Source organism: Maylandia zebra, linkage group LG18 (genome assembly GCF_041146795.1).
Source record: "Maylandia zebra isolate NMK-2024a linkage group LG18, Mzebra_GT3a, whole genome shotgun sequence".
In the NCBI taxonomy this organism is placed as follows: domain Eukaryota; kingdom Metazoa; phylum Chordata; class Actinopteri; order Cichliformes; family Cichlidae; genus Maylandia; species Maylandia zebra.
The window spans coordinates 24,462,278-24,485,845 of record NC_135184.1 but is presented as its reverse complement, the minus strand read 5'-3'; the positions used below and the strand labels follow the sequence as shown (position 1 = coordinate 24,485,845).

The following is a 23,568-nucleotide window of genomic DNA, read 5'->3' as shown; positions in this document are numbered from 1 at the left end:
CTTCTCACTGAGGTGCGACATATCAGCCACTGATCTCACTTCAAAACCACAGCAACAGAGTAATGTTTAAAAGAAGTGGAAGCACAGTGGGAAAGGAGCCCCTGTACCAACTTTGTGAAAAACATGGCATCAAATTAAAAATGAGCATATCATTTTCTTTTAAATAAAATACGATTGTTAACATTTGACATATGTTTTGTGCTATTTTTATCCTTGGACATGGTTAGCAACAATACTCAGGTAGGCTGTGATGTTTAAACGATCAGCTGCTATGCAAAAAGATATCTACCACACTGTTATATCACCACAAGCAGCCTAAGCCAGTGGTATAAGGCACGATGGATCCATGCTTTCATGCAGTTTACACCATATTGTGACGCTATCATCCGAATATCGCAGCACAAATCAAGACTCATCAGATCAGGGAATGTTTTTCCAGTCTTCTACTGACCAGTTTTGATGAGCTCGCGTGACCTGTAGCCTCAGTGTTATGAACTTAGCTGACAGGAGTCCCATCTGGTGTGATCTTTTGTTGCCTTGGGCTTCAACATTGGATGTGTTGTGCATTCAGAGATACTCTTCTGCATACCTTGGTTGTAATGAGTGATTATTTGTCATCAAAAAGGGATTTTCAGCCAAAGAACTGACCGTCACTGTATATTTTCTATTTTTAAGACCATTTTGTATATGGTTGTGTGGGAAAATCCCCGCAGATCAGCAGATTTGCATGTTTCAAAGTCACGCACATCACCTTTGTTGCCCACTCTGATACTGGGTTTAAACAGGCTGTGATGACTTCATCTACATGCCTAAATATGATTATCTGATTAGATTAAAAGCAGTTGAACAGTTGTACCTATAAGAGTGGCCAGTGAGGTTAGGGTTAAATTTTAAATGTTATCTTTTTTTAAATTGTACTTTCACTTACCTTCTCAACTTTGAATAAATATAAATAGTTGCAAGACTTTTACTTGTAAAAGCATTTTATTTAAATTGACCGGTGTTACTCCTCCGCCTTTAATGTCTAATACGGCTGCTTCACATATGTAAGCCTTGATTTAATTTCTTTATTTGTGTTTGGGGAAGATTTGGGGATGTTAGCCTGAGGTGAGGCCAGCCTTTACGAAGTTTCTGATCACATGTGTGTAGTAGCTGTCCCGGCAGTGTTGCAGCTCCTCTGGGCGGACTCTTCTATTATAACCACCGCCTCTTTCTCCAGCTGCACTGGGACAGATTTATGCTTCAGCTTTTTATTTATGAGCGCCAGTCCACCCTCCTGGACTCCGCTAGGACGGTGCGAGCGCGTCAGAGAAGTGTGAAGACGGCATGGGAAACTCCGTGTACCCGAGATGACCGATGGTTTGGTCAAAATAGTGAAGTTTTTTTGTCGCCAGAGAGGGAAACTTAAAACAAGGTTTGCTTTTGGAGTCCCACCACCCCTCCCTCCGCTCTCCCTGTAGGATTTGATTCAAAGGCGAAAACCAAGATGGCCGCCGACTCCGTGCAGGTAGGAAAAGTTGACAACTGTTGCGAAAAGTGCGCAAACTTGCTCCAGAGGTGCAGTTAGAAGTTAGCTAACAATTAAAACGCTTTAAAACGAGGCTTGCTGTGAGTTAGTCGTGTGTTAGAGGACTGCAGGGCCTCTGCTAGGTCCCAGAAGGCTGCCTGGGAATTATCCATGGATTGAGGCCTGGCACACAATTGTCCAAACTAACTTTCAAACCGGGAATTTTGTGCGAAAACCGCCGTGTTATTTAATGTAAAGGATCCTGTTGTAGTAAACGAGGTTTAGCGTTTGCGTAACCGTAAAAGCTCTTAAATAGTGGCTGTTTAAAGTAAACGTACAGGTCTTAGTTAACCTGCGTTACTTTTTTGGGAAAATAAAAGTTGCCGCCGTGTGTTTAGATACTGGCAGTGTGCAGAAAATGTGGTAAAACTAGACAAAAAAGAAAAAATGTCGTCTTTGTAAAGAAAATGCTTTGAGTTTTCTTTTCCAAGCTCGTTATAAACTGGTTGAACGTATAACCAGCGACACCACAGCAGCCAGCTTAGTGCCAACTGCAACAGTAATGCTAGTTTCTGTTTTTGAAAGAGAGGCTGGAAGTCAGTGTTACGCTCTCCTTTTTTTGTTCGGTGTGAACAGTTATGACTCACTGATTAATACAGTTTCACTCGAGTGACGTCACTCCCCCCTCCTCCTCCAAGTGCATCTTTATATCAGAAACACTGTTGAGTTGTGCGACAGCTCATCCATACAGCTCGTTGTCCGATGGCACTACTTTATGCGTGACCTCCAAAACTCGTGTTCAACTTGAAAGCTGCCTCACCTCCACGGGTGCGGGAACCTAATGCTGTATTTGTCATGTATGGATGACTCAGACCGATGAGGTGTTTAATTTGTGCATCTTAAATAATACATGCCACATGATCTAGGTAGATTATACAACACAGAATCTATACTTGTTTATACTTATTATATTTAAACATTATATTGCCTGGGAGCAGCCATGTTTGAATGCTGTACATGTGTAAGGACAGACATGTATGTAAGTTAGATTAGGCTCACAGACTAATCTTACTTTGAGGACTGGTTGATTTGTGTAATTAAAAGAGTGTAACCGTAATTTGGTTTGTACCTTTTGTTTTTCTTTAGAGCTAACGAATAACAAAAAGCAAAACCTTCACCGTAATGACTAAAACTAGATGATGTATTAATACTTCAACCAGACTTTTAACAACTCCATCACAGTAAGAGAATCGTGGACATTTGGATAATAATTTCGGTCTCTGTTTCAGAACCGTTACACCGGTTAAATTATAAGAAGATTTACTTTTACTTTCTCAAAGGTTAGCAATATAATCTGGAGTGAAATCTGACACTGCACATTTATGGTCGTGTGTGGGTGATGATGAATGATAAAAACAACAGTCGGCATAATGTAACAGGAAGGCAGTGTCAAATTTGTGTGCATGAATAAATAACAGTAGGACATGTTGGTTTCTCCGGTGCTGGGGTCTTTATCCTGTTAAAAGCCACACGTAGCTTTTAATTTTATCTTTGGCATTCTGCTAAATTTAAACACCTGCTTCTGGAAATTGGAGTCGAACTCAGCAGGGTGACAGGTGCAGGAAAGTGGTTTACCTCTCATTCAGGTTTTTTGGACACCTACTGCCTGAGGAGCTCAGAAATGACCTTTAGCTGCTGTGACGTGACATGTGAGGCGTTCCCTGCTGTTTGACTTGCTGTGGGATATGTAGACTGCTTGCGAGAAGGTTGCACTTGTAAGAGCTATCTTTATTAGCTTGTGTTGCTATTTTTGGCGGCAGCACAGAGTACAGGGCTGTGGCCAGTGCTCTGCAGCCAGCTGTGGGGGTAAGATAGACCGGGTGTCGGGTTGTAGGCTGCGATTAGGCCTCGCACAGAAATGGCAAGGGCTTGGCTTTTTTAGCACAGACTTCGATAGCGGGCTCAAACTTTGCATTGTCCTTTTGTGTGAGTGGAGCTCTTGTTGTTAGACTTCTACTTCTACCTGAGGTTCAGACCAAATGTTTGCTTTTACCTCAGTTGCCTTTCATGTCCCGGAGCTCTAAAGGAGCTCATTAACAAAGGTCAACATTTGTAGGTAACCCTTGCCCTACTCATTTAAGAATATGGCACCTTTTTTGTGTGCTTTTCCTTAGACGCGCATTAAGTGGTTCCCAGCAGGACTGTTTTTGTAACATCAACTAAAATATGTATCCACAAGGTTTTCGGTACTGTTTACATTTGTTGTGAAGCCTTGGATGTTTCACAGTGCAGCCAGCAGAGCCACACTGGCAAGTTCCCTCCATTCATCATGAACTGTATGTATTGTAGCGTGAGTGGAGACATTTGCTTACAATTTCTGCTCTGCTCGTCTTTGAACTTAGTAAGTCTCGAGTTCCCGGTATGATGTCACTCCCCCTTACGGGGTGATACGTTCTAGCGTCAAAAGATGATAAGAGCAGTTAGAGGTAAAGGAGCAAGTCAGTGAGGTATTGCAGTGAGAGGAGAGCTTGGTCTTTTTCTTTTATTTGATCTCAAAATTAAAACACAGGCCCCGCGGGGTCTTCTAGCTGATTAATTTCTGCCTTATCTGATTGGCCTTTCATGGATTTCCTTGCATTGTTGAACAGTAAAATAGGCCTCTTCTGGTGTCCTCCTGCTATCGTCATTCCACATTGGGCAGATGCAGCTACAGTGCAAACAAGTTTTGCAGAGCAGCCAACTTAAGAAGAGGACTCCCCCACCCCCCTCCCAGCTGTGACCTCCATTTTACCTACGAGTCGACCAGGATATGTGTAAACTATAGTTTCCTTTAAAGACTACTTATAGAAGAGAGGCCAGGATGGGGGAAGGGAAGGAATAAGCTGATGGAAAGCCCTCATCTTACCAAGCGTGATGCGTTTTCCTTAATATTAATCTGTCAGTCATATGCCATTGACTCGATTCAGGGTTTGGTCCAGGTACATGTGGTTAGCTCCTGATGTACCTTGTGTAATGATCAATTCAGGTACATGGTGATGGTCCTAGAAATAGCTTTTAATGTGAAACAGGGGTTCAATCCTTGGAAAGGAAGTAACTGTGAAGAGAGGTGGAAAACCAGAAATGCAGCTTGGATAAAGGACAATATACCACAGTCTTGTTTGAGAATTTCTTTCTCCACCATCACTGACACACACACACACACACACACACACACACACACACACACACACACACACTGGCTGTCTATGGCAGGCACACTGCTTTCTGGTCTGCCATAGACAGCCAGCGTTGTTTTTTAACATGGGTTAATTTTAGCCACAGCCCTCTGCATGGAGTCAGATTAGGTCCCATTCTGGGCTGCTCTGACCTCACAGAGTGAGAAGCTAAGAGGGATTTGGCCATCGCTGCTCAGACGGTTTATCTTCCCTGCTGATGTCAATAGTCTGTAGGAGAAAGAAAGTGTGAAGAAGGGAAGGAAAAAAGCTGGAGAAAATCGGATCATAGTGGAGTGAATGATTGTGGCTTTGGGCAGAGCCTAGGTTGGTTACGCTCGTCTCACCTCCGTGGGAGAGGATACTATTAGCTTTATTAGACAACAGAAATCCACTGGAGTTGATGGGATGATCGTGGCTGGTCAGCAGAACGTGCGTGGACCGGTTTGTTCAATGGATCTAGAGATGGAATTGGCTGAAACCGATGAAGTTGTGGTAAGACAGAATGATCCTTTCAGCATCCTCTCATTAGCAAGTTTAAAGAGTAGTAAACCTTGAAACTGAAGATTTCTGATTAAACCTAACTGCAGTTATGAGGGTGCAAATTTCGTACTGATGGGTTGAAAGCAACAAAGATTTTAACAAATCATTCTTTGTTTTCTTGAATAGAGTAAGTTAATGTCCTTCTGCTTACAGCCCAGGGGCTTTCAGGACGAGGCAGTGAGTTTCTCTCATGTTGAATCTGTTGTTTATTATTATTATTATTATTTTTATTTTTATTTTTTCCCCAAAAAATCATTCTTGGAATAATAAAGCAAAGGCCTGGCTAATATTTTGTTTATTACAATTTGGCTGCTTTAATTAATGGTTAAAATGAAATGCCGGTCGTTCATTGTTGCCATGGAGCACAATTAAAAGGTCATGCTGACAACTTCATATTTAAAATCAGGAGATATTTTTCAAGCCAAATAACTTTTGCTTGAATGACTTTATAATAAAATGTAATATGCTGATAATCAGACCTTAGATGCTCACATACTAGTGGATCATTATGCTGTACTATGACCTTCTAGAGCAGAAGTGTTCAGGAAGCGACTTCTAATCCCTCTTTAGTTAAGGTGATGGTTTTAAGGATGCAGGTCATTGGTGACTGACAGCAGCAGGGAAAACAACACGCACAGCGGCTAGCTCAAGTTCAAAACACACCACTATGCTGGGGTGATGCCAGAACACCGTGAATGGGCTGCCTGCGCCGAATTTCTGAACCCCGTGTTTTGTTAATGGATATTTTCAGTGTAGTTGATGTGACACGTTCATTTCGCATAGTAATTTTATAATGTAGAGGTGAAGGGGGGGGGGGACCCTTTAGTGTTTGGGGGATCAGTATTGTGGTTTCTGTATTACACAAGCAAAAGATCCCCAGCTCCATCCTGGGAAAACACCCACATCCCTATGGAGTTGCTTCAGGAAAGGCATCTGGTATAAAAACTTGTCAAATCAAACATGCGGGGCTACTCGATGCGGCGGCCTCTTGTGAGTAAGAGAGCAGTTGAGAGTAGGTCTAATATAGAAAAGACTGGCAATCTCTTGGTGATGAGATCATATAAATTTATGTGTCCAGGAAAACGCCTCTTTGGGCTCCAGAGCTTTGATGGTAATCAATAAATATTAAAAGCTTCAGCAAACAGGAGGATTGCATAATTGTAATATTGTCTACGCCTGTGCTGTGATGTCTGACTGAAATAGTCAGTTAAAGAAAAAGAAACTGGCTCGTGTGCTTTCTCGCTGAACAGAGGTGAAGGGTGAAATATGCTTCACTCTGCAAGTGGACTTCTTCCACTTCTTTTCAAGGATCTTTATTTGTTGACGTGTGCATTAAAGGCTATGAATGATTGCTATATCTAGCTACAAAATCATGAAGTTGACAAAAAAAATGAAAAATCGTAAAATTAAAAGAAGAAAACATTTGAAGTTGGGTATCAAGCATAAGATGTACTATCTTGCATCAAAAAGCCAAAAATAACAGGAAAAACACGCGGGACCTCTGACTGTACGTAGCTGTGTCATGTGACCTGCTGGCTTTACCTGGTGCATTTCCTACTGGACCTGATTTTCGTTTATTATTAAAAAGAATTCCAAGAGCTTTTGAAAGATTCTCTCTGGCTGTGCGTGTTTCTCTTGTTTGTACAGTACCTTCTAATCTCAGCACGTCTCAAACATTTCATCACTCTGAGGGGGACAGTTCTTCTGCTTTTGCTGTTAAATGCTGTTTGATGACCAACATTAAGGTGCATTACCATGATCTTCCTATGCATTAAATCTACCAGGTGTTTGTTGGCTACTTCTTATTTAAAATAAAATACAAATCCCTTCTGTCTGCTCATCAGTCATGCTTACATGTGTAGTCACCACACAAAGACCAGGAACAATTCGGATTTGGTGAATATTTGCATTCAGGGCTTCAGATTTCACATGAACTTTGCTTGTGATTGTGAGAAACTCTAACTGCTGGGCCGAAATTGTTTTTAACTCCTCCTTTGTGTTTCCATCTCGTCATGAGCGCTCATGACGAGATGGAAATCCATGCATGTTATGAAGCAACAGCTTCAGCTGTTTTGCAATTCTGCACTTTAATGCAGTGCAGATTTGTTCTCTCCTTCATAGTTTAACGTTGATAAGACCTGTTGATTAAATGCTAGTTTAAAATGCCAGTGTGCACAGTACGTGACTGACCTCTGCTTGTCCTTTCCTCCTCTTTTTTTTTTTTTTTTTTTCCCTACCATCCCTTTACTCTTCTTCTTCTCCTCCCTTGCTGAACTACTCTTAATTACATTCCACATCTTCACCCTATCTGCTCTTTTGTTCCTCCTCCTCTTCCTCCTTCTCCTCCTCCAGGGGGATGCCCGGGGCCAACAGGTGGCAGAGCGTCTCGGTCTGGGACACAACCTGGACCTGTCGGACACCATGGTCCAACAAAAGCTGGATGAGATCAAGGAGCAGATCCGCCGTGAGATCCGTAAGGAACTAAAGATCAAAGAGGGTGCAGAGAACCTGCGAAAGGTAATGTCACAGATATAGTATAGTATCCGCTGTTTCCCTCAAAATGTCTAAATCTAAATATATTATGCAGTTTTTTCTATCTCTCCCTTGTCTAATAACATCACATTTATGATTAAGTTAATGGAGATGCTTTTCAAGGCTTTAAGGTGGTCTCCTCTCATTTTTCCGCCTCTCAGGTCACCACAGATAAGAAGAGCCTGGCTTACGTTGACAACATGCTGAAAAAATCTAACAAGAAGGTCGAGGAGCTTCATCAGGAGCTACAAGAACTTAACGCCCACATTGTGGTAAAAGACCCCGAAGAAGTGCTAGGTAATTACACAAGCACTAAAGGAGGGCAGGGTCAGATTCAATAGATGGTACCAAAGTAGGAAGGGGTTAATATAAGTAGTCAAATAATTAATCATCAGAAAAATAATGTTCCCACCTAAGTTTTTGTACAGCCACTTAAGTAAATGTAATAATGCCATGCAAAGATTAGCCTTCATACAATGAATATTTTCCATGTTAAACGTCCAGGAAGTCTGTCATAACTTAATAATTACAAAAGCTGCCTACATCAGGTTTACAGGGCCGAAACTCTCATTTAAGCTTTGGTAAAAACTGTAACCAAATCAATACACCCATGTGTCACCGCCATCAGATGGACAGCGTCTTTTTAAAATCAAATACCTGACGTTAAGTTTACTTTAAGCTTCACATGCAGTTTTTCATATACACACAGTGTTTGTTTAATTGTCTTATATGACCGAAAACTCGCTGAATAATTAACAGATGAAGCACTGATGAAAATAAACTGTAGCTCCAGTCCTAATTGGCTTGTTGCAAATGACAGCACAGTCCAGGAGTCATGGTCTTGGACATTTTTTTTTTTTTTAAGTCTTATTATGAAGCTCTGTTTCTTTATATCTTAAAGTGTTCACATTTATTGTCGTCTTGTTTGCAGTCGTAATCGTACGCTGGCATTCTTGTTTGCAGCCAGTGTTTTTTAAAGCTAAATTCATTCTCAGCTATGAGTTTATCCAGGTCACATAAGGCAACAGGCCACTCTTCCAGTTAATGTATGTGTAGCAGTCTTATGGTTTAGCTGTAAATGCACAGCACCAAATAATTTTGTCTCTGTTGTGTCAGACGAGCACCTATGTAAACACACACAGAGCACATTCAGTGTTTGGAGGTGACTCACTCTCCAGAGGCTGACATTGTTGCATTCCACATTCCCGTGGCAGTTACAATGAGCTGTCGATTGTTCCTCTCCGAGGCTGTTGAAAGCCTGCTCCTTTGCATTTGTTGACAACAGTGGAATTTGGAGAGAGTGGACCACAGCAGCATCTGTGCATTCAGTGTGCTTATTGTCACAGTAGCTGCCTTTTAGGGTAGCTGTCGGTGGCAAATGTCTGCGCAAATTCAGGAAGAGAAGGAATGGTATTTGTCTGCCTGTTGCCGTCACGTTGTCCCGGCTCATTTGACAATAGGAAGTTGATGAGGAGGGATTTGTGAGTGTGTGTGTGTGTATTTGTTTGCTGGAGGAGGGAAGGGAAGTTGTCTTAGTAAATGGTTATCTTAAGTGAAAATAAATTTAGCCTGACTCTGCGACCTATCTGGTGAATAAGGGCTTTCTTTTTAAGTGACGCGAGGCCAGTGGAATGTCGCTGGCCATCGCAAAAACGGCCAAGAGGGACTGAGCGCAGTTCAGCTCCTTAGACACGAGACAGCTTCTTGAAATATGTTCAGCTCTTGTTTCCTGAATTAGCAGGAAGGAGTTGCTCTGTCTCTCCGAGCAGCCCAGAATGTGTTTCTGTTCCAGGAGAAAGTTGAGGGGGCTCTGGTTATTCTCCGCCACTCAGCTGAGGAGGCCAGAAATGGACTGACTCGCACTCAGGCGCTTTGTGTGAGCAGCAGGGGACACCAGTCAGGTCCCTCTGTCACATATGATCTCATTCATAAAGAAAGCGAACCCCGACATCGTCTGTTATTAAGTCTCAATCTGTTTGCCTACCGCTCATCACACACAGGTTTAAGGTTCCCACTCACGATGTACTAGTTTAGACGGTGTAAGCATGTCTCATTGCCTTCTCATCAGATGCAGATGGGGTTAATCTGAGGGAGGGTTCCCCTTGTCGATTGTCCAGCAGTGACATCAGCCCTGCAGCTATCTTGTCCTACGGCCCAGCAGGGACTGGATCACTCTTGGAAGAGGCGGGGGTTGTAGTCCTTAAATTCTTGGCTCAATGCGACCTCAGCCAAACCGCACCCCCAGGCGAAGAGGAAAGCCCCAGACATGTACTAGATGACACAAGCAGCACTTCTGCATGTGTCTTTTTAAATAGATGTCCTGTGACAGTTTTGCCCCGAGCACCTCTAAAATTCTCACCTTGCTCCACAGGCTTTTCTGCAAATACTCTGCTTTTCTTGTCTAGCCCTACCTCTTCAAGTGTGTCACCATATCAAAGCGTTACCCTGGAAGGACTAGCATCCTCCCCTCCTCCACATTAACAGAAAACTCAGCAGTGAAGCGCTCTCTCAGCTTATTAAGTCTCATTAGATGAATCATTTAGACTTTTAGTTCAAAGAATAAGTTACTTCCTTTTTGCCCGTATCCCGCAGGTGCTCAAAGGAATCGTTAGAGGGTGTTTTGATGAAGCATTCGGACTGAATGAATCACAGACCTGCCTGCTGGTTATTGTTATCTGCATCTGGCTTTGTCTCAGAGTACAACGCCGTTTCTTTGCCAGTGTTATTTTGGGTCTTGACACCTTCAGTGAACTGTTGGTCTTTGGTTATGTCATGTGACATGTTTTGTGTCTTTGGATTTGGAAAACTCACTAAAAAACAGAGCTGAGCTTAAAGGCTAGAAGTTAAATACATAATGAAGAGTACCATGTTAAAGGACCTTGCAACAGATTGGAAGGGTTCATGCTTCAGATGTGGGCTCACTTAAAGAATGCTCTGACTCTTTTCTAAGACTACTAGCTTTATGAAAACATAGCTTCTGAAACTCAACTTGCAAGTCAAGTCAGGAGAAGTCGGGCAGGTTTTTTTGCCCACCTCACCCGTGTGTGTGAGAGTGAATGTTCTGCTCTGCTTTCAGCTGCAATGATCAGCTTGGAGAGGGTTTTTTATTTTTATTTTATTTATTTATTTTTTACCTGCACCTTTCAAGTTCAGACTTGACCAAAAAACACAACAAAACAGTGAACCTATCCACCAGGTCTGTGGTCCATCTCTGAGAGCAGACGACAGTGGGTTTAAGTATCTCTGTGTGTTTGCCTGTGTGCATTTATGTGTAAGAGGAAAAACAATTAAATGTCTACAGATCTATGGACAGATTATTGTTTAGTCTTTGCAGCCTGTGGGATCTGGACATGGATCATTTTTAAGAGTTGATATTCTGTTGCATGTATCTTTTTTGGGTTTACTTTGTCTTTGCATAAACAGTATAGGCACTAGTACTGGCAATCATCTGCATGTTCACACTTGTGTGTTGTTCCTTTTTTTTTTTTTTTTTTTTAAATGCGTACAATAGAGACGGCCGCAGGGGTTTCCCTGCGCTGTTGGAACAGCGCAGACTTCAGGAGAGAGTCAATGAGCTGAGATCAGAAATGACAGCCTTTCATATTACAACTCCTGAATACCAAAGCATTAAAGCCAAACTCAGACTGAATAGTTGTGGCTTCACATTTGAAGGATTTCCGTTCTGAGCAAAAACTTGTTTGAAAAATCCACGAAGCTTAGCTGACAATAGATTTCTTAATCCTAATGTTGTTGACTTCTGTAGTAGTTTTTGTGCTGAGTCAAGCATTGTGCTAACAAACCTCATCAAGTCATAAACAGCACACCCTTCTGAGCATGTAAAGTGTCCACTGAAGTTGCAACAGGACACGCTTTATAAGCAGTTTATCAATCCTTTTGCAGAGCTGCAGGATTGTTTAGCTTAATAAAAAATGGCGCACACATGCTCCGTTAATATTTGTAGCCTCTGCATATTTGTGCCAAATGTAACATGCTTTATGTAATGTCTACAATTGTTTCCAGATGGCCATAAGATGCTAACTTTTTTTTCTTTCCTCTTCCTTTACCCAGAATGCCCTTTAACACCAGGTACCCCTAACAGCGAAGCAAGAATGTGCACCAGCAGCAACCGACTGGCGGCCTTAAAACGGCAGGTTGACATTGAGCTAAAAGTCAAACAGGGCGCCGAGAACATGATTCAGATGTACTCCAACGGGTCCTCCAAGGTAGGCGAAGGGTTACCCGGAGATTCAGGCTTGCTCTGGTTCACGTCGGACACATTCTGATGATACTTTATTTAATGAATAGATTCACTTCTACATAGCTGACTGCTTCTTCTGTTTTAGTCTTTGTTCAGTAAAAATAACAATGCTGAGATCTGGAAGCACAATATTAGCCACAGTTATGTACAAACGATGATGTTGCTGGGTGGTAACATTATTACCTCAAACTAAACATATTATGTGTTTATACAGTCAACAGACACACTTCAAACCAGTTGGCATAGTGCCGTTTTGAGCTGTGTGGGTTCAGCCTGAACCTCATTTAAATTCAACAACTTAAAAACAAAATGTTCTGCTCCTGGCACCTTAAAGAAAGCAAGTAAGCAAAAACACCACCTGTAACTGCAGTAGGAGTGTTTTTGTCATCTCAATCCGGGTGATTTGGATGGCAAATGATTGTGATTCTTTACGGTTTAAAAAAGATGACATATCTTTACTACTTTGGAAAACGAATAAAATGCAGCGGTACAGATTCAGCGTTATAGCCGTCTTCTTGTGAGCTGTCAGCATTTCAGTAGATTGCTTTCCCACCACCACCAAGTGGCTCACTGCCATGATAACAATAGGACCAATTTTCCTGTGAAATTTGTGATTATCACTGATCTGTTAGTTTTCACATATTTGCATGTAATTGTGTATTTACTCAGAAAATGACAGCGCGAAGTGTGTCTGCCTTACCTGGACTTGAGCATGCTTCATCACAGTGATGAATGAATTTACTTAAGGGGCTCACTACTATTAATTAAGCTAGATTTGTACGTGCAGAACCAAGGATTTTTTTTTTAAAAGTCATTATGAACAAATGATGAGGCTTGCTGGTTAATCTGAGTATCTGATTTGACCTTTTCCAAAACACTACTTAGTGTAATTTTTGTACCGCAGGTTGTCAGTTTCCAGACTCATAATCACAAGTGCTTAGACTACTTAAGGTAAAGTCTTTGCAGAGAGGTGCTGTGAGCATAATCGCATGTTAACTGGAGCCGGCTGGCCTGTTGCCATTATGAATACCAGGCTGCTGCATGGCAGGTTTGCTTTTATAGCTTCACTGTAGGGGAGGAGGAAACGGGAGAAGGCGCTGACACATACTGTGTGTCATATGCACTGCTGTTTGTTCACAAAGCTCTGTTGGTCCTTGTGTGTCCTCGAGTCCTCAGAGTCAGGGAGGACTATAATTTAGTTGGGAGGTGTGCGTTAAGTCACGAAGACCGGTAATAACAGCCGAGAGCCTCTCGTGTTAAGCTCGGCCCTTGTATCCGTCAGTAGTAATTCAAGCCGGTGTGTAGTAGATGGTTTGGTGTAGTCTGGGGTTTCTGGATTGAATTGGAATCATTGGCAAACCCCAAAGAGGTTTTAAGCCGAGTCGAAGGAACTGTAATAACATTATTTCTAACATTTATTTTTTGGTTTTTTTGGGTTTTATTTCCTTAACAAAAACAGACATGGAGCCTTTGGTTTCATGAAACATGCACACGACTCATTTTGTGTGTGTGTGTGTGTGTGTGTGTGTGTGTGTGTGTGTGTGTGTGTGTGTGTGTGTGTGTGTGTGTGTGTGTGTGTGTGTGTGTGTGTGTGTGTGTGTGTGTGTGTGTGTGTGTGTGTGTGTGTGTGTGTGTGTGTGTCTCTCTCTCTCTCAAAATCATCCTAACCTGACAGAGTGTGCGCGGCGCTAGCGTACTGCCACTCCCTGGTTTCTCTAAGGAGACACGTTTGCCTAGAGGTGTACCATGCAAAGAGTGGTGGAACTGCTGTCAGAGTGACGCTTAGACTTGAATTCACAGCTGAAGAAAGTGACACAAAAGTGTGTTGAGTTTGAAGCTTGAAAGAGCCGAGTTCTCAGGAGTGACAGTGTGTTAGAAATATAAAGGTTGTAGTGTCCGGTAGCAGGTGGAGACCAAGGACCACCTGATCTGCCCATCCAAGATGAGTGGCCCACTGCAATCGTAACTGGGAATAACTGCAAAAATGCTGGAATGTAGTGTGATGATAGGTTATTGCCTTTTTAACCAGTGTGTGGCTCTATTAATGTAATTTAGGTAAACTGTGTGAATACTTTTATTTTATTTATATTTTTTATTTGATGAGAGCTGCGTCTTTGTTCATAAACTCTGCTTGAGGCAGTTCTACATTTGTAATGAAGCAAACTGAGGTTAAGGATATTTTGAGGAATCTCAGATTTGTGTGTGAATCATGTGGTTTAACTTTGAGTTTGTGAGTACCAACTGTTTGTGAATGAGGCCCCTTGCTTTTACTGTACATAGACAATGTCAGGTAATCACCACCCACCAAAAACCGAAAACTCTTCTGCTTTGAAATGATATAATTTAGCTTTTTATTGCAGGATATTGTTAATAAAACTGTTTTGGTGGAGGACACTTGAATTTCTGGTGAGTGTAGTTTGAAAACTGTAATGCAATAAGCATTAAGGGAGCTGTAAATTGATTTGCATTGTCTGGCTTGCTGGGGCGGGTGTAAGCGACCTTTCCCTGTCAGACCGACGGAGGCACCTTCCAGTTGGAACTATTCCTCTCCTGATGTCAGAGAGGAAGTGCCTGTTGAACGGAGGCCTTTCCTGCAAGCGCAGATATCAACAACCAGGATTTAAACTTAACAGGAATTTGGGGTGGAGTTTGCTTACTCCAATGTGTGTTTGCACGTAGGAAAGGTTCAGCAAACACAGCAGTGCACACATTTTTTTTTTTTCTTTGGTGAATAAGATTTTCCATGTTGTCATTTAGACTTCAAGTCCAATTAACGGCACGAACGGGTGTCTGGGCTTTTTGTGTTACATGCAACAAAACAGAACACGTGCAGAGGGATTAGGTGCATTTAGACAAAATGTTATTGAATCCTCTGATTTGGTCATCAATGGTCTGTAGAGATAAAATACCTCCCTAATGAGCGGTGATGGTTTAGTTTCCAATTTTACTCACAGGATCGTAAGTTGCTAGCAGCCGCTCAGCAGATGCTTCAGGACAGCAAGACGAAGATTGAGTTCATCAGGATGCAGATCCTCAAGGCCAGCCAGGCCAGCGAGCTGAGCTTTGAGAACAATGATGTGATGGGTGAGCCTTCCCTTCCTTCAGAGCTTTTTTTTTTTTTTCTGAGGAGATTAAAACAGAAAGACAGAAACAGTGGTTATAAATCCGATGTCATCAGAGTGAATGATTTAAGTGTGACCTTGTACTCCAGAAAAGCCCATCATCAGCCCTTTAGATCTGCGGGTGGAGGAGCTGTGTCACCATGCCAAGATAGAGGCTGCGGTAGCCGAGGGAGCCAAGAATGTCATGAAACTTCTGGGCTCTGGAAAAGTCACAGAAAAGAGGGCACATTCAGAGGTAGGCTGTGTAAAACTGGACAACAAGTCAAAATCTGTCACTTTTGAGATCATGCAATCTTAGACTTGAGATGAAATGGATCTCTGGACTGCTGTAGTAAAATAATTTCCTTTCAATCTGTCTTAATTCGCTGCCTTATCCTCTTCCTTTCCTTTCAGGCCCAGGCTCGTTTCAATGAGTCCAGTCAAAAGCTTGACCTTTTGCGATATTCTTTGGAGCAACGCCTCGCTGAGTTGCCTAAAAACCATCCTCGCAGCAACAGCATCATAGAAGAGCTGTCCCTGCTGTCGTCACCAGCCCTCAGTCCCAGATCCAGTATCATCTTCCCACAGTACAGCACCGTGACCAAGCCTGCAGCACTCACAGGTAACTGGACTATTGAGCTGTTCCTAATCACTAACAGTGCAAATATGACTCTGTTTCTAAAGGTGGTCTATTGGTTTTTTGTTTGTTTCTTTACCCTTTAATTTAAAGTTGTATCCACTTTTAAGTATACTGAGCTGATCTGTGTGGACTGGTTTTTATTTTTGGTTGTAATACAGTGTGTACTTTTTGCTGTTGAATCAAAAAAAGAAGATGGATTATTAGACAATCAGATCTGGTTGGTTGGTTGGTTGATTAGTTGTTTTTTTTCCCCCCTAGTTATTTGGAGGTGCACAAATTATAGTCCAGTTTAGGAGCAGACAGTAAACTGGGCTAGCTCATTATACCAGTACATGGTGTCACTTGAAGTAACCTGAAGTGGGAACAAATTTGTGCAGGAGCAATTGTATAACACGTGTGTCCTGTCCTCGCTCACCTCCAGGCACATTAGATGTCAGGCTAATGGGCTGTCAGGATCTACTGGAAAATGTCCCAGGTCGTTCCAAAGCTGCATCTGTCCCGCTGCCTGGCTGGAGCCCCAGCGAGACCCGCTCGTCCTTCATCAGCCGAGCAAACCGAAACCGCGGCGTGAGCTCAAGGAACTTAACCAAGAGCGAGGAACTCTCCAGTAAGTACATCTGATCTCGTACACAAAATAATTACCGAAAGATGAACTGTGATATTGTGCTGATTCACAAACAAATGATCTGTTTACTTAAAGTGTGGGCATGACCCAGAGCAAGTCACACCTGAAACTATAATATGGGTGAAGTGAAGCAACTGCCTGTTTAATATCAACGGGGATAGAATTGGGGTTTTGTTAATAGCTCAGTGCTTTTTCCTCAGATGAGATCAGTGCAGTGTTGAAGCTGGACAACACAGTGGTAGGACAGACGAGCTGGAAACCAGTCAGCAATCAGGCATGGGACCAGAAGTTTACATTGGAGCTGGACCGGGTAACACACACATTTCCACCCTTGAACTACACCTGCGCTGTTGACTCTGTGTTTATACAGCACGGACGCTGAGTTTCACATCTTTGCGTTGCAGTCCCGGGAGCTGGAGATCGCTGTGTACTGGCGGGACTGGCGTTCACTCTGTGCTGTCAAGTTTCTGCGGCTGGAGGACTTCCTGGACAACCAACGTCATGGAATGTGTCTGTACCTGGAGCCACAGGGAATGCTGTTTGCTGAGGTATACAAACACCATTTCAGTTTAATTCCATAAAAGGGGGATAAGTAGTTGTAACTGTCGGCATATTTTAGTAATCTAAAAATTGAAAAAAGTAATTTAAGTAGTAAATTAGCTTTGAATGGTCACAATTAAACATTATCTGGTAGGACATGTATGGATAGACATACTTACTTGTACTTATAGGAAATAAAATTGGAAACATGGTGAAGTGTGTCAGTTGGTGATCTTTTTGCTTATAAAAGCTCACTTTTAAACTTGAAAAAAAATTGTAAATTATAAGAAATAAATACTCTGAGAAGACCTAGACTGGAATCTTGGTAAAGTCTGTCCACAGAAGAATATTTCAAACGTATTGTGGAGATGTCCAACTCCATGTTTTTTTTGTTTTTGTTTTTTCATCGTCTTTATTAGAGCAGTTTCATCACTGGGTTCATCCACTGTCTGAAACAAGCTCCAAAACAACAAGTTTTTAGCTTCTCTGCCTTTAAGCCAGCTTTCTTCTGATTGGTTGCCCCTTGTAAAGAGAAGGTTTAAGCAGCAGGTGGGTGGGGCTTCTGCACTCGCACTCAGTCAGCTGTTATTGAGGGTATCTCCTCGATATCAAACAGATCCAGGAGTACAAAAAACTTGCCAATAAAATGATATCTGGAGCAGCCTGAAGGTTGAGTTCTGAAATAACAACGTGCCGTAAACTAAGTGTGATTGTTAAGCTTTTGTTGCAAGACGGGGTTTAAATAATCGCTCACAGATAAAAACAAATGACAGTCACTTGCCTCAAACAGTGTCTGCATCAGAAGTGTAGTTTAATAGATGTTGTGTGTAAAATTACTCATGCATTAAACTTAAAATAAAATCAGAAGGTTTTACTGTTGGATGTAAGATTGTAAGATTAGATGTGGAGCTTTTTCAGTGTGATCTAATCCTGACAGAAATCTGTAAAGTGTTACGGGTGTGCATGATTTGGCACACGTTTGTGTTAGTTTCTAGTCTTGCGACAGCGTGTCCTATGCTTGTGCATAACTACAGACATGTGTATTTGCACAGGAGTAAAGAATGCACAGGAAACAGATGTTTTGTTTTGTGAAATTACTTTTTTATTTCTCTGTTTTCAGGTAACATTTTTCAACCCTGTCATAGAGAGACGACCAAAGTTGCAAAGACAAAAGAAGATTTTCTCCAAACAGCAAGGTGAGTCGCTGCTGTGAAGCCATCATGTTCTTATTTCTAAGGCAGCAGTGATGGATTCTTGGTTAACTTGCGTGTTTAAATATATTCAGTGATTCTCCAGTGTTCATACATTTACTAAGTACTGTATGTAATTTCCTCGGATCCCTTACTTATTTGGTTGCATATTCCTGATTCTCTTCTTCCATTATTCATTTTTTCCTTACAGTCTTTTTCCTGTCTTTTACTCTTTGTCAGGTAAAACTTTTCTGCGAGCCCCTCAGATGAACATCAACATCGCCACCTGGGGCCGTCTGGTTAGAAGAGCCATACCAACCGTCAGCACAAACTCCTTCAGCCCACAGGCGGCTGAGACTGGATCCAGCAGCCTGCCTGGTTCACCCACACCCAGCAGGTACACAGCCATACAGCAACCACAGACTGTATAGAAAAGATGTGTATAGCCACTGTGACATCTGCAATTTTAATTTTGATCTCTGCCTTCTTGTAGGGTGCTAAGTAATTAACTAATGCTAGAAAACTTGTTTAGCATCTGCATAGCTCCATAAAGTGTATGGCTGCATTGCAAAGATTTTTACTCGCATGTAAACATGCATTTTAATGCTGTAGTGTTTGCCATTTTACATGAGTGTCTATGGGCACAGCTGCTCGGTAAGAAGAACTTTCACCACTGCTGTACTTCTGTCCCTTACACAGCGACCCGCTGGTGACCAAGCTGGACTTCGACAAAGAGCCCACTCCAGGGCCCAAACGTTACTCCATACCCGATGACATCCGAGAACCACAAGTGCATCACAGCGTTTCTGACAAGGGGGAAGTACAGGTATGGTTTTGTTTAAGGAATTACAAGAAGTGGTGATAAGACGCATGCGAGCTGATACAATCACAGATGCAGTCATGCTGAGCTCTCTGAGAATCTCCTGTGCGTAAAAGTCCACCATGCTGGGCCTCATTCCTGTCAGCTGGAAGGAAGTGTGTTGTTGCCAAACAAGTGAAATTTAATTTAAAAAATTTAAAAAAAGGAAGGAAATATTAGATTGTTACGCACTGAGAGAAATGATTTTTGAATTATGTTTTGTTAGTTAGATTCTTTAATAGAAAACCTTTATTTCTCCAACGTTAGTTTTCATCTACAGAGAAACACTAAAGACTAAATTTAAAGTCACAACAAATAGGTGACCAGCACTGTTTTCATATTTACCCTGTGTGTCTCTTTCTGCCCTTCTGTTCTCCTGTGTTTCCTCTCCGCAGGATGCACTCGCCTCATTTGACTTCCTCAACAAGAGAATCAGCACGGTGATGAAGCCAGATATGGATGGAGTGGTGCACCATGAGTTCCAGCATCCAGACCTGGAGCTTACAGCCATTCAGAAAGACACAGAGATAAGGTAAGGAGGGTCACTGCTTGCCATGTATATGCTACTTTAAAGCTTTGAATTGGTTTCCTTCAAATAAAAACGACTTACTACTCAAAACAAATTACACTGGGTTAAACACTGCCCCCTGGCTTTGGCTCCAAGTCACTGAATTTTCATGGTGGTGTCTCTTTCCTTGTTTTGTTTTGTTTTGCTGTAACTTTAAAGTTTAATGCAGGTTGGTTTGGAGTGAGTGAGTACACTGATGTATGCACTGGTCTCCTTCTAGGGAAGAAGAGCCGTTCCAATTCAGTCTCCAAGACTTTAAATGCGTGGCAGTCCTTGGACGGGGTCACTTTGGAAAGGTACTTTGAATAAAAATGCTGCTGATGATTATCTTCTTGACATTTCTACTATATTAAGAATGTTTAGTCAATTTAAAAAAAAAAAAAAAAAAATGTTTGCCATAAATTTTCTGTGGACTGAATAACTTTTAGTAGACAAATCAAGCAGGAAAAAACTGAAGTGTTCATCTCCTCCACAGGTGCTTTTAGCAGAATACAAAAGCACTGGAGAGATGTTTGCCATCAAAGCTCTAAAGAAAGGAGACATTGTGGCTCGCGATGAGGTCGACAGGTACTCACTTAAAGCTCTTTCACAAACCCCCCACTGTCAGGTCACTTCGGTGTAATGTGGTGACTCAGCTTCCTCCTCTCTTTGCCAGTCTGATGTGCGAGAAGAGGATCTTTGAAACGGTCAACAGCGTCCGTCACCCGTTCCTGGTCAACCTGTTTGCGTGTTTCCAGACGCAGGAGCACGTTTGCTTTGTGATGGAGTACGCGGCTGGAGGCGACCTGATGATGCACATCCACGCTGATGTTTTCTCTGAGCCCAGGGCTGTGTGAGTGTCTTGTTAACGTGTGGGCAGGACCACAAACTCTCACAGCGGCACGTCGTCTAAATCTCCTGTGTTTTTTTGTACCTTTTTGCAGGTTTTATGCAGCCTGCGTTGTTTTGGGATTACAGTTTTTACATGACCATAAGATTGTGTACAGGTAAGGCCTGAGAAATTTAAAGTAATACTTCAATTCAAAGTCAGGGTCCCGAAAGTTATTTTTGCTCTCATTGCAATTTTCAGAGATTTGAAGCTAGATAACCTGCTCCTGGATACAGAGGGCTATGTAAAGATTGCTGACTTTGGGCTTTGCAAAGAAGGTAAATGGATGATGATGTCAAATTGAAACTTTGAGAGTTATTGAAAGCATAACCCTGTGGTAGATTGTTCACTCCTGTGCTGTAAGATCTTCAGAGAAGCAGAGTTATGAACTTGCTCCATCAGTTGTTGGAGGTACACATGTAGATTTGTTTTGGAGTGATGGACGTGCTCTGTGCTGCCTTCAGGAATGGGTTTCAGGGATCGCACCAGCACGTTTTGTGGCACACCAGAGTTTTTAGCTCCGGAGGTGTTAACTGAAACGTCGTACACCCGCGCCGTGGACTGGTGGGGCCTGGGCGTCCTCATCTTTGAGATGCTGGTTGGAGAGGTGAGCATGTGTTTCGTCAAGATGTCAAGAATCCATCATTTATTTCTTGAATATGTTCCTTACATCAGGTTTTTGTTTTGTTTTTTTTCTCCTTGGCACGTCTCTCTTTCAGTCACCCTTCCCCGGTGATGATGAAGAGGAGGTATTTGACAGTATTGTCAACGATGAAGTCCGCTATCCACGGTTCCTCTCAACTGAGGCCATCTCCATCATGAGGAGGGTGTGTAGACAGACAAGAAACGGTCTCTTTGTGCTCCTGGGTGTAAACTTTAACATTATATTTTTTGTCTTTGTGCTCAGCTTTTGAGGAGGAGCCCAGAAAGACGGCTGGGAGCAGGAGAAAAGGATGCAGAGGAGGTTAAGAAACATCTCTTCTTCAGGGTAAGAGGCGCAAAGAGAAAGTTATCACTGTGGTAATCAAAGAAAAGAACGCTGTTGTTACCCACTTGCTCTCTGTCTTTATTGATAGACCATCGATTGGACCGGGCTTTTGGCCAAGAAGGTGAAGCCGCCGTTCGTCCCGACCATCCTGGGCTCCAGTGACGTCAGCAACTTCGACGATGAATTTACCTCAGAGGCTCCGATCTTAACCCCGCCCAGGGAACCCCGAGTGCTGAACTCCGAGGAGCAGAACCTGTTCTCTGACTTTGATTACATCGCTGACTGGTGTTAGCTCCGCCTGAATCACACACACACACACACACACACACACACACACACACACACACACACACACACACACACACACACACACACACTGTGAACCAAGCACAGCAATGACTGTAGATCCCATTTTTTTGTTTGTTTGTTTTTTAAATCCTTAAACAAGAACAGACAAACTCTTCCCTGCCCCTCATGTTTGGGGAGGAGCTTTCGGGCAGAACTGTGTGCCATTGAGAAGAAAGTCCAGATGCCTCCTGAGGACACACACTTACTACTTCTTTTTTTTTTTTATATCCACATGAAGAACTTTTCTTTTCTTTTTTTTTTAAAGGAGAGGGGAAAAAGAATGAATTCTGTTGTTGGAGAGTGAAGCAGGCGGGATGTCCTCCTGTACAGACTGCCATCGTGTCCGTTGTCTGACCACTGAGAATGTTTTCCACATGAACTCTGAGAAAACGGCAACATCACAGTCATGCTATTTAGAGTCACTGTTTTCAATTTTTTTTGATCTGTACAGATAATATTCAGTCGTATATTTTATTGTTTTGTTTTGTTTTGGTTTTTTCGTTAGTCTCGAAGCCCTCGCCGTACCTTATCTCACTGTAAAGTTCTGCAGCAATCGCATCTGAAAGTGGCGCTCATTGAATTTGAAGTGCTTAAAGCATCGTCACTGAATAGTCAACAACAAAACATCTTGACGACTACTACTACTACTGCTTCTTGACTTGAAAACAAGTAAGAGTATTCACTACATATTCTTTTGGGTCTAGCGGTCCAGTTTACCTCCTTTTCCTCCCAGCGTGTCCACCTGAAGCTTCCATGTCTTACACACCGCCCAAACTGGTAAATGAATTACTGTTTATTTTGAGCCGAGTTCATTAAAATGCCCTTTGGCTGGGGAAAAAAATGATGAAAAACACTAAAATTATCTTGTCTGGTGCCCTCTAGTGGCCTCGCTGCTTTTAGTGACCAGCTGTGGAGTTGATACAGTATCCAGTCGAGCATCACGATCAAACCATAACATTATATGACCGCTGGTTTTGCGCTTTGATTCCTTCATGTCCTTACAGAACAACCATGTGTTGGACTTGACTTCTTCTTTCTTTTACCTCAGTAAAGACACTAAAGCGTCTCGCCCAGTTACAGCTACCGAAACCAAACTCATCCTGTCCTCCTCGGGAGTAGCAGAGGAGCGGCTCTCTGTAGTTTAAACAATCTGACACACTGAAAGTTTACATAAAGGCAGATTTAATGAGGTGGTTTTGTGCAGAAGTCGGTGTCCTCAGCTGTTGCTTTGGAAATGAGGCTACAAAGCTCATAGTAACTTCAGGTCTCCATCCAGAAGCCATTTGAAAGCTTCCTGTTGTTCAGGTTACATGTTGTAGCTGACATAGGGGGCACGGCACTCTGTTAGTGTGACTGTTCTGTATAAACTGACTCAAATGTTGCAGACCTGTTTATGAATCACTACAGGGGGAGGGCAGGGTATATTTTATATAAATATATATACATACTGTATGTATACAATTAAGCTGAAAGCACTAATTTTATCAATAGTTTTTAATTATCAATGTTTCTTAATGAAAATAGATTGTACAAAGTGTTTGTTTTTTATTCTTTTGCTTGTGCATGTTGTTGCCAGAACAGATGAACTTTATGGATGGTACACCAAGTACTCACAGCAGTTGCTCTTCATCCTCCGGTGTAAAAAAACAAAGAAAATCAAAGGCATTGTTGCAGTCATTGTTTGTTGCCCATCACGAATGCACAAATTAAACATTTGTAACAGTGACTTTGTTTCTGGTTTTCCATCACCTCTGGAAGTTTGAGGTCATCTCCACATACACAGAAAGTT

General features: G+C 42.2%; 1 protein-coding gene across 2 annotated transcripts; it reads left to right on the top strand.

The window, feature by feature from the left end:
• The first annotated feature begins 1,207 nt into the window (after nt 1–1,207).
• pkn2a (protein kinase N2a) lies at nt 1,208–23,505 on the top strand. Of its 2 annotated transcripts, none has more exons than XM_024805911.2 (23): nt 1,208–1,507; nt 7,615–7,779; nt 7,956–8,091; nt 11,863–12,017; nt 15,007–15,136; nt 15,264–15,409; nt 15,568–15,775; nt 16,215–16,400; nt 16,619–16,728; nt 16,823–16,966; nt 18,079–18,154; nt 18,389–18,545; nt 18,848–18,974; nt 19,403–19,539; nt 19,796–19,871; nt 20,051–20,142; nt 20,231–20,407; nt 20,499–20,561; nt 20,645–20,721; nt 20,908–21,050; nt 21,163–21,270; nt 21,351–21,431; nt 21,520–23,505. In XM_024805911.2, exons 1-23 carry the CDS (start codon nt 1,487–1,489, stop codon nt 21,721–21,723), a joined length of 2,919 nt encoding a protein of 972 aa, XP_024661679.1. In that variant the 5' UTR covers nt 1,208–1,486; the 3' UTR covers nt 21,724–23,505. The 2 variants fall into 2 exon arrangements, with proteins under 2 accessions (XP_024661679.1, XP_076733197.1); XM_076877082.1 differs by lacking the exon at nt 1,208–1,507 and adding an exon at nt 4,931–5,214.
• Nucleotides 23,506–23,568: the final 63 nt, after the last annotated feature.